The 15,024-nt window shown below is 47.4% G+C and overlaps 1 protein-coding gene across 2 annotated transcripts in view; it reads left to right on the forward strand.

Annotated features, from left to right (window-relative positions):
• The window catches only part of AGPAT4 (1-acylglycerol-3-phosphate O-acyltransferase 4), a 123,137-nt gene that overhangs the window by 46,601 nt on the left and 61,512 nt on the right, over positions 1–15,024 (forward strand). For both annotated transcript variants that reach the window (XM_065927736.1, XM_065927737.1), the window contains exon 2: positions 672–935. In XM_065927736.1, the coding sequence (XP_065783808.1) occupies positions 672–935 (264 nt within the window). The remainder of the gene's footprint in view (positions 1–671; positions 936–15,024) is intronic.

Here is a 15,024-nt window from a genome sequence, read left to right on the forward strand (position 1 = left end):
TATGCAGGCGGGCCGGAGGTCCTAGAGATGCAGACTCTGGTCCTCACTTTCTCCTTAGTGATGGGCGCTGCTGCTTAACCTCTCTGGACCTCATTTCCTTCTCTGTAACAATAGTACCTGCGGGAAATGGCAACCCACTCCAGTATTCTTGCCTGGAGAATCCCATGGACGGAGGAGCCTGGTGGGCTACAGTCCACGGGGTCGCAAAGAGTCGGATACGACTGAGCAGCTTCACTTTCACTAACAGGTGTTAGGATGATCAGAGGAACTAGTCTTTTGAAGATTGATGCTGGGAAAGATCGAAGGCAGGAGGAGAAGGGGATGACAGAGGATGAGATGGTTAGATAGCATCACCAACTCAATGGACATGAATTTGAGCAAGCTCTGGGAGATGGTGAAGGAAAGGGAAGCCTGGTGGGCCGCAGTTCGTGGGATCGCAAAGAGTCAGACACGACTTAGGGCCTCAACAACAACAACAATGTTCTTTTAAAGGGTTGAACTGTGCCCGAGCTAAAGGAAGCACTATATAAATGTTTGCAAAATAAAAAAGAAACCCACACCTGTACAGTGTAATCTTGAGAGCATATTTGTCTTCTGAGAGTGCTTTCCCCCCTGCCTCTAAGAGCGCAGTAACATTTTTTTCTGACGTTTGGCATCGGTGTGTGTTTCAGGCGCTTTCCCGAGTCCCGGCCCCCCACCCCGCTGGCCGTGTTCTGCGGTGGGTGCTCGCTGTCTGGGCGAGGAGCACGTCCCCAGCATGGACCTGGTCGCCTTGCTGAAGTCTCACTTCCTCTGCCACCTCATCTTCTGCTACGTCTTCATTGCCTCGGGGCTCATCATCAACACCATCCAGCTCTTCACGCTCCTTCTCTGGCCGGTTAACAAGCAGCTCTTCCGGAAGATCAACTGCCGGCTGTCCTACTGCGTCTCCAGCCGTAAGCGCCTTCCCTCTGTCCTCTGTGTGTGCGGCTGTTACTGTTAAGACTTTCTGTGCAGGTTAATAGGCTTGCAGTGTATGCTTAGATATGTTGTTTGTGTGTTTCTGTTTGCATCTCTGACAAAATGCAAAATGTTTATTTTTGTCCTCATTCTCAAGCTATTTTTTATATGAGTGATGCCAATAGCACTGCCAAACGCCAGAATTCAACAGACATGGAGGGCTATCCTCTGAAAAGCAAATAGACATTCTGTCTCTGTTTCTTTAGGTTTCCTCCTCGGAAACAATCAGTGTTTGTTCTTCAGTTGCTCAGTCGTGTCCAACTCTTTGTGACCCCATGGCCTACAGCATGCCAGACCTCCCTGTCCGTCACCATGTCCTGGAGTTTGCTCAAGTTCATGCCCATTGAGTCAATGATACTATCCAACCATTTCATTCTCTGTCACCCCGTTCTCCTCCTGCCCTCAATCTTTCCCAGCATCAGGGTCTATTCCAATGAGTTAGTGTTAGTGATTTCTTAGTTATCCTTACAGAAATAGCATATGTATGTGTATGCATATGTTATTTCTATAAGGAAAGACACATGTATGTATGGTTCTTATGTTCGTACATGTAAGCAGGTGAGTCTGTATATGTATAGATACATAAGACATACATGTAGCTCAGATCATGAACTCCTTATTGCCAAATTCAGACTTAAATTGAAGAAAGTAGAGAAAACCACTAGACTATTCAGGTATGACCTAAATCAAATCCCTTACGATTATACAGTGGAAGTGAGAAATAGATTTAAGGGACTAGATCTGATAGACAGAGTGCCTGATGAACTATGAATGGAGGTTCATGACATTGTACAGGAGACAGGGATCAAGACCATCCCCAAGAAAAAGAAATGCAAAAAAGCAAAATGGCTTTCTGAGGAGGCCTTACAAATAGCTGTGAAAAGAAAAGTGAAAGGCAAAGGAGAAAAGGAAAGATATTCCCATTTGAATGCAGAGTTCCAAAGAATAGCAAGGAGAGATAAGAAAGGCTTCCTCAGTGATCAAGGCAAAGAAATAGAGGAAAACAACAGAATGGGAAAGACTAGAGATCTCTTCAAGAAAATTAGAGATACCAAGGGAACATTTCATGCAAAGATGGGCTCAATAAAGGACAGAAATGGTATGGACCTAACAGAAACTGAAGATATTAAGAAGAGGTGGCAAGCATACACAGAAGAACTGTACAAAAAAGATCTTCATGACCCAGATAATCACGATGGTGTGATCACTCACTTAGAGCCAGACATCCTGGAATGTGAAGTCAAGTGGGCCTTAGGAAGCATCGCTGTGAACAAAGCTAGTGGAGGTGATGGAATTCCAGTTGAACTATTTCAAATCCTAAAAGATGATGCTGTGAAAGTGCTGCACTCAGAATGCCAGCAAACATGGAAAACTCACCAGTGGCCCCAGGACTGGAAAAGGTCAGTTTTCATTTCAATCCCTAAGAAAAGCAATCCCAAAAGAATGCTCAAACTACTGCACAATCTATTGCACTCATCTCACACGCTAGTAAAGTGATGCTCAAAATTCTCCAAGCCAGGCTTCAGCGAAACATGAACTGTGGACTTCCAGATGTTCGAGCTGGTTTTAGAAAAGGCAGAGGAACCAGAGATCAAATTGCCAACATCCGCTGGATCATCGAAAAAGCAAGAGAATTCCAGGAAAACATCTATTTCTTCTTTATTGACTATGCCAAAGCCTTTGACTGTGTGGATCACAATAAACTGTGGAAAATTCTTCAAGAGATGGAAATACCAGACCACCTGACCTGCCTCTTGAGAAACCAGTATGCAGGTCAGGAAGCAACAGCTAGAAGCAGACATGGAACAACAGGCTGGTTCCAAATAGGGAAAGGAGGACATCAGAGCTGTATATTGTCACCCTGCTTATTTAGCTTATATGCAGAGTATATCATGAGAAATGCTGGGTTGGATAAAGCACAAGCTGGAATCAAGATTGCTGGGAGAAATATCAATCACCTCAGATGTGCAGATGACACCACCCTTATGGCAGAAAGTGAAGAGGAACTAGAGAGCCTCTTGATGAAAGTGAAAGAGGAGAGTGAAAAAGTTGGCTTAACGCTCAATATTCAGAAAACTAAGATCATGGCATCCAGTCCCATCATTTCATGGCAAATAGATGCGGAAACAGTGGATGACTATTTTTGGGGGCTTCAAAATCACTGCAGATGGTGACTGCAGCCATGAAATTAAAAGACGCTTACTCCTTGGAAGGAAAGTTATGACCAACCAAGGCAGCATTTTAAAAAGCAGAGACATTACTTTGCCAACAAAGATCCATCTCGTCAAGGCTATGGTTTTTCCAGTAGTCACATATGGATGTGAGAGTCAGAGTATAAAGAAAGCTGAGCACTGAAGAATTGATACTGACAGTCCCTTGGACTGCAAAGAGATCCAGCCAGTCCATCCTGAAGGAGATCAGTCTTGGGTGTTCACTGGAAGAACTGATGTTGAAGGTGAAACTGCAATACTTTGGCCACCTGATGTGAAGAGCTGACTCATTGGAAAAGACCCTGATGCTGGGAAAGATTGAAGGTGGGAGGAGAAGGGGATGACAGAGGATGAGATGGTTGGATGGTATCACCGACTCAATGGACATGGGTTTGGGTGGACTCCGGGAGTTGGTGATGGACAGGGAGGCCTGTGTGCTGCAGTCCATGGGGTCACAAAGAGTCGGACATGACTGAGCAACTGAACTGAACTGAACACATACTTTTTAAAACTAAATGCTGGTATAATATATTGTTGGTCTTTCTTGGTTCTTCTCTTTAACTTTTTGAGATAATTGGTGCACATATGATTATAAGAGACAATACAGAGAGATCCCATGCACCCTTCAGTTTCCCCCAATGGTGACGTTTTCCACGTCTACAGTGTAAAATGCCAATAAGAAAACTGACATTGACACAGTCCACCAACCTTATTCGGATTTTTCCTGTTTTATTTACATTCATGTCTCTGTGTGTGTGTGTGCGTGCGCGTGTGTGATTATACTAAACTGTTTTAAACATGACTAATTCAACTGGCCTGAGTTTCAAAAATGAAAATGGTACAAAGTAAATCCAAGTACTGGGATGTCTAGAGATGAGTTTGGTGTTGATTGGCCAGAAATCGATACCTGCTCTCAATAGCACAGAATTCTGTGTGTATCATTACCAATTACATATATGAGTGTGAATATATTTTTTAAAATGAACTCATTCAATTGAAGCAATTAAAAAAATCTCAGCTACGTTCGATATGCCAAGAATTTCAAAATTACAGATATCATTTTGGAACAGTTTCAATGAAGCAATCAGATTTTAATTTGAATCAAAATAATACAGGCTGCATACAGTTATCCAGATGGATTACTACTGATCCAATGAGCTATTTTTGAAACTTTAAGATAGGATCTTATGAGAAAAAGAATAATAGCTACAGCCTCACTTGTAATGTTGCTCTGACTCAGAACTGGCAGATGTGTCTGATACTATTTCTAATGTGGCTTGTGTGCTAGACCTACTGTGTCTTTGGTTGGAGTGTTTTACATAAATGTCTTGAGCATGCTCATAAGATCATAAAGTTGCAGTTGCAAAGAATGTATGTTTAATCTTCATGTCTATGGCCCATTGGGTTGTAGCCACCCATTCGATGCATTCATGCAAATTTGCTAGTCATGCATTTTACTCCGATACTGTTTTTAGTATTGAAGCACCTACCATGGTACAGAAAAGGGAAGAACCTTTCAGGGCAGGACAGAGGCAGCAGGAGAGGTCAGAAACTGACTCGTAACTGAAGAGAAGAGTTTGCATAATCAGGAGGAGATAATTGCCTCAGATTTACTTTATAATTTAAAATGTCTTTTTCCACTAAAGTGTCTATTTAACAAAACTTGTTTAACAAATAATGTTAATTGCACTTTTCATCGAAGCCTGCATTTATATGATTTGCACACACCTACAGAGATTCAAAAATGTGTCAGTTTGCAATTGGGAATCATGGGTACTTGCATTGTTGTGACCTCTGTTGAAATCTCACATGGATGCTTAAGCATTAAATTTTCACTTGGAGTTGAGAAATAAGAGATAAGCTTTGGAATGAGAGTTTCCAAGAGTCTCTGTTTTGCTTTTGGGAGGTAGTGGAGACATGCCAAGTCAATATTCTTTATAAAATATTTATTATTTATTTAATTTGTGTATTTGGCTGCACTGGGCGGGTCTTAGATACAGCACGTGAGAGCTCTGGTGGAGATTAAGATGGGGAACACATGCAGAAAGCAAGGTGAATTTCTCAACATGACAAAAAATTATTTAGCATGATTCTGAATGAAGTGCAACCATCCAAGACCACTGGTGTTTCCCCACCCAGGGTGTCGTGAATGGCCAGCAAGTCTAATTTCACAACAGGGTCAGAAGTACATCGCCAGGTCCCTCCCGTCCCAGGATGTCTCGCCTGTGCTGTGTGTCTGCTGTCCCAGAGGAGAGCTTCCACGGGTTTGGACTGAGCAGATGCAGAAGTCACCTGAAAAGGGAAGGGGGCATCTCTCTGGAGGAGCAGGTCTAGCTTTTGGGAAAGGAGAATGTGGTGGAAGGCGAGGAGGGTGATGCCTCCTGGGTTTGGCTGTGGGCACTCACTATGGTGAGGAATCCACCCCCCCACCCCCGTCTTCTCCAGCATCTCCATTCCTGGCATCCCAGCATGTCTTCGATACAGAGCTGTTCTCTCTCTCTGAACTTGTCCTCTGTAGCTGATAGATCCTTGGAGTGTTTTGCAGCGACAACCAAAGATGTGTAAGAGACAGCCTGTTAGGAAGCCTCATCAGAGGCTGTAGTTCGTGGGCTATTGAACAGCTCAGAATAGAGGTGATCAGGCCCTCTCTGCTTGCTGTCACTGTCCTCCTCTCCAGGTTAAGACAAAAACTCTTCATGTGGTTTAGCGAATCACTCTAAAGCTTAGAAAATCAGCCTCACTCATCATTTCTGCAGCTGACTTTTTAAAGAAAAACAGCAGATAAATTGTTTCCTAGACATGTGAGATCCCGCCATTACCTGCTAACTTTTTAGTAAGGCAGCTGTGTCTGTATGCTTCTTTATTTTTTTTAATGTTTGTCAAGAGCTTGGTGGTGCACTCCGTGAGTCCAAAGTAGTCACCAGCCCTGGCATGTGAAAGGCCCCTGATGTAAATGACAAGTAGAGTCAGTTTCCAGCATGACACACAGCCAGAAAATCTTAGTCTAGTGGCCGGGGCTGTCCTCAGGAAAAACAGCTAGAAAGTTTGTTTGATTTGGATGGCTGCTTTGGGAGGGCTGTTTCAGTTCCTTTTTGCCTCGCTTTGTAGGCCTCTAACCCTGAGAGGCTGAGATAAATGGGCTTAGCATGCTGAATGGTGGGGGTTGGAGGTGGGGTATGGAGCCGACCTCTGCAAGGTGAGGAGGAGGAAGTTACAGGAAGTGGGCTGCCACACAGAATTGTATATTACTTTCCCTTGTACAGAATGTGCGCTTTAGTCTCTAGGGAAAGGTGGTCAAGACCAGCTGGCTCGCTTTCCTTACCCCCGCTGACTCTGTGAGTTTAAAAAAAGCAGAGAAGAGTTAGGAGAACCTGTGAATGGCAGAGGTTTTAAAAGGGGGAGGGGCGGGGAGAGTGGAGGATGACAGCTGACTTCAATGTTCCATGAAGTGCTGGAGACCCAGAGCTACCATCGAGACACCACTCCCCACGCACACACCATCCCCGGTGCCTGGCTTCCAAATTCCGTGCTGTAGCTGCCCACCTCCAACCCTTGAGCCTGGCTCTTACTTTTTCTGGAGCATGATGCTCCTGGATTCCATGGCCATCCGATGCACAGATCTGCTAGGTGCCCCTGATGGCCAGTGGCTGGTGACGCCGAGGAGGGGTCAGAATCTGGAGTGTGGAGATGAAACAAGAACGTCCTGCCCTCCTGCTTATAGACTGTCCCCTTGGGCGAGCCCCACAAACCCTCTGAGTTCAGCATAGAGCAGCAAGATGGATCACAGTGGCTGCTCGAAGAAACGAATGAGATGCTATGTACGAAAGTGCTTCATGAGCTGTTCCAGTTCAGTTCAGTTCAGTTCAGTCGCTCAGTCGTGTCCGACTCTTTGCGACCCCATGAATTGCAGCACGCCAGACCTCCCTGTCCATCACCAACTCCCGGAGTTTACTCAAACTCATGTCCATCGCGTCGGTGATGCCATCCAGCCATCTCATCCTCTGTCGTCCCCTTCTCCTCCTGCCCCCAATCCCTCCCAGCATCAGAGTCTTTTCCAATGAGTCAGCTCTTTGCATGAGGTCGTGAACTGTTTAACACACATCAGTTTAGGATGAAAACTGAAATTTGTATCTGCAGAGGGAAGGAGAATTGCAGAGGGGAGGGTGGCGGGGGCAAGTAAGGCTATCTTCTTTCTTCTCGTTATGGCCGTTTACCTGGTTGGGTACCTTCAAAAAATGAACTACATTTGAATTAAGGGGAAGGAATAGAATTGACCAAATTCCAATATTTTTCTAATAAAGAGTTGGGTTTTTTTTTTTTTTCTTTTTGCACTTGGGAAGATAGTTACTTCTCTTCTTAGCACCTCCCTTCTGTGTTCCCACCCACCCTCCTTGAAGGTTATGGGCTGCTTGATTGGCAGTAGACAGTGGTTGAGCATGAGAGAAGCAAGCTCTATTTTTCCAGCTATAACACTGCTCACAGTTCCTTCCTTGAAACAGACGTCAGTCTTCCTGCTGTTGACAATAATGGACCCCAGGATGCAGAAGTCCCTTCCCAGCTGTGACCCGAGGGTGGGGCTCAGTATCTCAGATGGACAGGCGCCCTCCCTGGAGCCCTGGCGGGGGGGAACCAGGCTTCACTGAAGATGCTCTCCTGTTCTACTTTTAGGGTGACATCCCTCTTATGGTGTCATGAACCTCGGGGTCTTGGGGCAGCTCCCCCCCTCCCTGCCCCAACAACTTTGGCCATATGATCAGTCTGATTCTTCTGGGTGCCAGGCTGGTCTCTGGAGCTGGTCTGGTGTGCTTTATTTTTTCTTGTTAAAAGTAATTTAATTTATTTATTTTTGACTCTTCTGGGTCTTGGTCGCTGCGTGGGGTCTTCTCTGTTGCGCTGAGTGGGTGCTGCTATCTAGTTGTGGTGGAGGGCCTCTCATCGAGGTGGCTTTTCTTGTTGCGGAGTACAAGCTCTTAGTTGCAATTCACAGGCTTTTGAGCCCCGGATCAGTGACTGTGGCGCATGGGCTTAGTCGCTCTGCAGCACGTGGGGTCTTCCTGGACCAGGGATCGGACCCGTGTCTCCTGCATTGGCAGGCAGATTCTTTACCACCGAGCCACCAAGGAAGCCTTAATTTTTTTCCTTGTTTTTTAAAAAAGTTTGCTGCTTTTAGGCGACACCGTTCAGCAGATGGGATTAGCTCCCCAAACCAGGGATCGAACTGTGCCCCCTGCATTGTAAGAGTGGAGTCTTAACCACGGGACTGCCAGGGAAGTACCCGGCCAGGTTTGCTTTAATTCAAGACCATCACCCATAGTGTGAACTTGACTGTTTTCCTTTCTTTTGTCTCTCACTGGAATTGAAGAACCTGTCTCCTTCCACAGCCCCTCCTGAATCAGGAGAAGAATTATTTTTCTTAAATGTCTTGGTTTGAGTTCCAGATTCTGGGGCACGTATTAGTGTCCTTGCTTTGAGATTAGTTGGTGCAGGTGTAGCCGGGAGACAGCAGCTGTTATGGGGCAGGGGGACCAGGGCCGGGAGCCCTGAGTGGGGGTGGGGAAGGGAAGAGGGGGAGGGGACAAGACAGGGAGGAGGACGCTCCAGATGAGCGAACACGCTCAGGAGCCCCCCAAGATCTGTCCCTGGGTTTCCTCTAGGCGGGAGTTGTTACTGATGCTTTTGGTAGGAGATTTCTCAGAGGCACATGGATCCCCGGGAGCAGGCCCTGGGGAAGTGGTCCGCCCCTCTGACCCAGTGGGTGTGCATAGCATCACACATATCCGCGCACAGCCGTGGGTCCTGGGGGCGGGGTAGGAGCATAGCCAGGGATCCTGGGGCGGGATTATGGGGGTTGTGTAAGGGAAGGGGCATCGGCCCCCCTGAGGTTTCTATTTCTGAGTAGGGCCAGGAGAAGCAGGGCTTAGACACACTGCTGTATGTGTCATGAGGTGGGGGCCACAACCGTCCCCCCCCCCCCGTCTTACATGAGAGTGCAGGGCCAGACTGGAGTGTCTGATAAAAGGAGAGCCATCAAAGAGGGGGTCGCTGTGGCGTTTTCCACGGTGACCTTGGGAGAAATGACACGTGCGCTCCCTTGGCAGCTGGCTCGATCCGTGTCTCTTCGCAGCCTGATGGATGGCAGGACTGCCTTCGCTTATTTTCGTCCAAGGGGATTCTTCACTCTTTCCCGTCCGGAGCAGGTTCGGCTCTTTCACTTGGGGCAACAGTTTATCACCCGCAAGATGTCGGGAAAGGTCTTTGCTAGGTTGGCCCCAGAGCCCTGGTCCTGATCCTTCCCATGGCTGATTCTGCTGCCTCGTGGACTCCTGCTGCCTCTGTGGTTCTGACCCAGAGGTGAAGGGCTCTCCCTGGACCGAGCAGAGAGCACCCGGATTCCTCTCCTGGGACCATCCTTTGCTCGTCTCACTCTCTCTCCTGTGCACATACCATCCCCTTCTCCCGTTGTGTGTCAGTCTCCACGCCCTCACGGCTCTCTCAAGCAAGCTCCGCTTCGTCCGGGGTTACAGCTCTGACGGCCGGGCCTGGGAGGTTTGGCAGCTTCCGCAGGTGCCGTGTAATCCATGCTCTCAGGGGCAGACGAAGAGTCCGGGAGTGTGTCTGTATCTCCCTGGAGACCCCAGGCCTCGACAGCGGCGTCCGTAACTGAAATAAGAGGCCACCGCTTCAAGCGGCAGAGATCTTGCTCTAAATAGTTTCCTGGTGATTCATTTGGCAAGTATTGAGCGCCTGCTGTGTGCCGGGCGCCGTGTTGGGTACTAGGCCCATGGTGGTGAGAAAGACAGCTACGAGCCCACCCCCAGGGAGCTTGCGGTCTGCTTGTCTGAGAGGCTCATGGTCATCTCCTGCAAGGCCGTCTTGGGTAAGTCGTCGTGATGAACAGACCCAAACCATCCTGTTTGCCCCATGTTTGGGCAAAACCGACCTTGTTTCCTTCTGTCCTCACTTGGTGAGGCTTTTCGAGTAGCACAGCAACCAACCAACCAACTAAATGAAGAAAAAAACTATTCCTGGTTAGCAACTCCGCATTCTGAACGGACGTAGCAGAAGCAACCCAGAAATGGACTTACGGTAGATCTTATTTGGGTCAAAGAGCTGGCGTGTCTGCGTTTAAATGGCACCAGAATGATAGGTAGAAGAAAAAGAAGAGAATCAGTGTGAATAAGCTAAGCGGAGTCAGGCTTCTCAATTCTGCCCTTTTATTCCGTAGACTTCCAGCCGGCTAATACTTAGCAAGCACTTGCCGTTCTAACCGCTGTTTTGAGGACTAGGCCCAGAGAGGTTAAGCAACTCGCCCAGGGTCACACAGGAAATGGAGGAGCTGAGACTGGGGCCATCTGAGCGTAAAACTTCTCTCTGCAGCACTGCCCACCCAGCACGGCCTGGTGGCGGAGGAGCCGGGGTCCGGAGCCGAGGCCGCGTGTCCACTGGGACTTGTAGCAGGTGATGCTCCACAGGGCTGTGGAGATTGTGTAGTCACGGCACAGAGCTATTTCCTTTTCTGATGCGTGTGATCACTGCAGTCTGTGGTGTGCAGAATGTGTTAGGCCTCACGCTAGACCCTTCATGTCTTTACCTTGTTTAAACACATAGCCGCCCTGAATAGGCAGTCTCCCACGTCATGCCAAGTGAAAGTCGCTCAGTCCTGTCTGACTCTTTGCAGCCCCATAGACTATACAGCCCATGGAATCCTCCAGGCCAGAATACTGGCGTGGGCAGCCTTTCCCTTCTCCAGGGGATCTTCCCAGCCCAGGGATCGAACCCAGGTCTCCTGCATTGCAGGCAGATTCTTTACCAGCTGAGCCACCAGGGCAGCCCGAGAATCCTGGAGTGGGTAGCCTATGTCTTTTTCAGCGGATCTTCCCAACGTAGGGATTGAGCCCAGGTCTGCCGCATTGCAGGCGGATTCTTCACCAACTGAGCTATCAGGGAAGCCCTGTCATGCCAACCACTCCAGTACTCTTGCCTGGAGAACGCCATGGACGGAGGAGCCTGGTGGGCTACAGTCCATGAGGGCCGCAAAGAGTCAGATATGACCGAGTTACTAAGCAGAGAGAGCGTTTCATGGATCAGTTGTCTGAGGCTCAGAGGTCAGGTGACCTGTCTAAGGTCACACAGGAAGTTGGAGAGCTGAGATCCCCATATCCATTCCCCTACTACCTTTTTTTAAAATGTATTTTTGGCTGCACTTGGTCTTTGTTTAGTTGCGGCGAATGGGGGCTACTCCCCAGTCGCAGTGCTCCGGCCTCTCTGGCTGCTGAGCAAGGGCTCTGGGGCCCGTGGGCTTCAGCAGGGGAGGTGCCTGGGTTTAGCTGCCCACAGCATGTGGGATCTTCCCAGACCGAAGATCGAACCCAAGTTCCCTGCCTTGGCAGGTGGGTTCTCAACCACCAGACCACCAGGGGAGTCCCATTTTTTGCCTACATTTTGAAAAACGAAGAAAACTGTGTGTAGGAGTCTTTAACACCCACAGGTGGTGTGAAGCAGACATCTGTTCGGATCACCTCTGTGCATGTCCACGCCCTGTCTCAGCCCCAGGGGGCTGTTGAGGCTGTTCGCCACTTCCCTATGAAGCGTGCATTTGGGTTCGTCCTGGGGCCCTGACCCTGGGCTGGCGCCTAGAGCTCAGAGGTGGAGGGGGTGTAGCCGCCGCCCTCGGAGGCGCCCAGGCTGGTGGGGAAAGCACGTGAGCCAGCCCCCGCAGAGCAGCCAGACTGAAGCCAGGCTCGAGGTACGCAGGGAACGTGGAGCAAGTCCATCCTGGGGAGGGATGGAGGCTGGTCCACCGAAGCGGCATCTTACCAGGAGTTACTGAATGAGTGGGAGGTGTGATATGTTGGCAAGAAGGGGAAAGGTGGTCTGGGTCGAGGAAAAAGCATACTCCAGCATTGCCAAGGGCCGGCAATGGTTTATCTGCACCAGTTTATTCCGGGAGCCAGTTTGTTCAGATGCGGGACTTACCACATGTCGTCACGACCTTGCTGAGTCAGGAGACGGGAGCCGGGTGCCCTCCACCGGGGCCTGGAGGACAGTGGTGTCCACTCGCGCCCAGCATGGCTGGTCCACCTCGGACCTGGTCCACGGATGCACCCACATAGCCACCCCCGGAAATTCCACGCCCTGTAAACCATCCGTTTCCTTCAAGGTTTATTTTTGTCTTGCCCTGAGCAGCTCTGTTTGAAATGTGCCTTGAGAAACCTAGTTTGTTTTTTTTTTTAAAGATCTGTTCACACATAATTTCTTATAGGAAGATACCCAGCTGGGTCATTATTTCCTTGAACCAAGTTATACCCTAAGTATAATATTAAGTAGAAATAGCATGAGGCAAAATGGTGCCGTGTAATACCAATTTTATAAATACAGACTGTAAGGAAGTTGATCGGAGTGCTGCTTTTAGGCATTAGAATTAGAGATGAGTTTTTTAAATTGCCTTTATAGCATGTATTTTACTAACTGGAAAAAAAAAAAAAGCCAAACAAAATAAAAGCCCAGACAACAAAAAGAATTAGCCAGGAAAGGGGTTAGAAAAGAGGAATATAAAGTGGGCCCTTCGTGCTCTGAGTGTGTGAGTGTGTGTGTGTGTTTGTGGGAAAGCCTCCTGCACGCTGGCAGTTGGGGGGGGTTCCCCATTCCTGGGCCCAGGAAAATTAGCCTCTTGTATCAACACTTCTTTGTTTGCATGGGGAAAAAATACTGGCCTTGAGAACTGATGATTACATCTGTGTGTTATCGGATCAATTCATCGATAAATATCGCAGCTAAGTAGTTGATATACCTGGCAATTGGAAGCATAGTAAATATACAGCCAGTCTGATGCACCTGATTTGCTTTCTGAAAGGAGAGTGATAAATGAGGGCCCTGGATTTTTAAATAAGTTTTAAAATAGAGTGATGTAACTAGGCTATAGCATTTATTATGAGTAACAATCTGTTCCTGCATCTTAAATATGTGTGTGTGCATGCGTGCTCACTCAGGCGTGTCCAACACTTTTGTGATCCCATGGACTGTAGCCTGCCAGACTGCTCTGTTCATGGAATTTCCCAAGGCGAGAATACTAGAATGGGTTGCCTTCTCCAGGGGATCTCCCCAACCCAGGGATGGGACCTGAGTCTCCTGCATTTCCTGCATCTCCTGCCTTGGCAGGTGGATTCTTTGCCACTGCACCACCTGGGAAACCCCATATGCGTGTATGCACATGTAAATATATATGTTTTACTCATAGTGAAGGATGTCTGTGTGATTGTTCCCACAAAAAAATGACCTGGTATTTTAAATAGAAAGCTTAATCACTCACAGCTTCAAATAGACATATTAAGACGCGTTAAAGAAACAGCAGATTTAGGAATACACCTGTGATACGGGGTTGTATGAGCAGATGCTTGCCTCGGAGCAAGGTGTCTTAGCTGTTGAAGTGGTTTATAAATAAATTAATTCTCAGCCGAGGTGCCCATTTGTTTTTGCGAGCATTAAATTTCCCTGTGACTTGGGTTACAGCTTTCAAATTAGGTTATAAGTTTGACTCTGGTGTCTTGTAACTTCATAAGACAGTTGGGTGTGTTCTTCAAAGTGGGCTGGGTGTTCCCCAGGGGGGGAAAACAAGACGAGCCATTAGATAATAGAAAGAAAACCTTAAAGCTTCTAATTTATGTTCCATTTGTCATACGTGGAGGGCTTCCCATGTGGCTCAGTGGTAAGGAATCTGCCTGCAGTGCAGGAGACAAGGGGGTTCCCTCCCTGGGTCAAGGAGACTCCCTGGAAGAAGAAATGGCAACCCACTCCAGTCCTCTTGCCTGGAGAATCCCACGGACAGAGGAGCCTGGTGGGCTACAGTCCACGGGGTCACAAGAGTTGGACACAACTGAGCGACTAAACAGCAACAATAATATATATGGATAAGATTTAAAAATTGTATGTATTTTATAAATTATACAAGGCAAAATTTTATGTGTATAAAATTTGTGTATGCTAATGCTGCCTATTTAAATTTTCAACATAAACGATCAAAATTATTTGAAGATCACTGCCTTAGCCTGTGGGTTTGGGTGTCAGCACATTGGAGACAGTGGAAACAGTGGCTGACTTTATTTTTGGGGGGCTCCAAAATCACTGCAGATGGTGATTGCAGCCATGAAATTTTTTTTAATATTTATTTTTATTTTTATTTTTTTTCATTTATTTATATTAGTTGGAGGCTAATTACTTTACAGTATTGTAGTGGTTTTTGCCATACATTGACATGAATCAGCCATGGATTTACATGTGTTCCCCATCCCGATCCCCCCTCCCACCTCCCTCCCCATCCCATCCCTCTGGGTCTTCCCAGTGCACCAGCCCTGAGCACTTGTCTCATGCATCCAACCTGGGCTGGTGGTCTGTTTCACACTTGATAATATACATGTTTCAATGCTATTCTCTCAGATCATCCCACCCTCGCCTTCTCCCACAGAGTCCAAAAGTCTGTTCTGTACATCTGTGTCTCTTTTTCTGTCTTGCATATAGGGTTATAGTACCATCTTTCTAAATTCCATATATATGCGTTAGTATACTGTATTGGTGTTTTGTTTTTTTTTTTCTGGCTTACTTCACTCTGTATAATGGGCTCCAGTTTCATCCACTTCATTAGAACTGATTCAAATGTGTGCTTTTTAATGGCTGAGTAATATTCCATGGTGTATATGTACCACAGCTTCCTATCCATTCGTCTGCTGATGGGCATCTAGGCTGCTTCCATGTCCTGGCTATTATAAACAGTGCTGCGATGAACATTGGGGTGCACGTGTCTCTTTCAGATCTGGTTTCC

This window comes from Muntiacus reevesi, chromosome 3, assembly GCF_963930625.1.
Source record: "Muntiacus reevesi chromosome 3, mMunRee1.1, whole genome shotgun sequence".
NCBI lineage: Eukaryota > Metazoa > Chordata > Mammalia > Artiodactyla > Cervidae > Muntiacus > Muntiacus reevesi.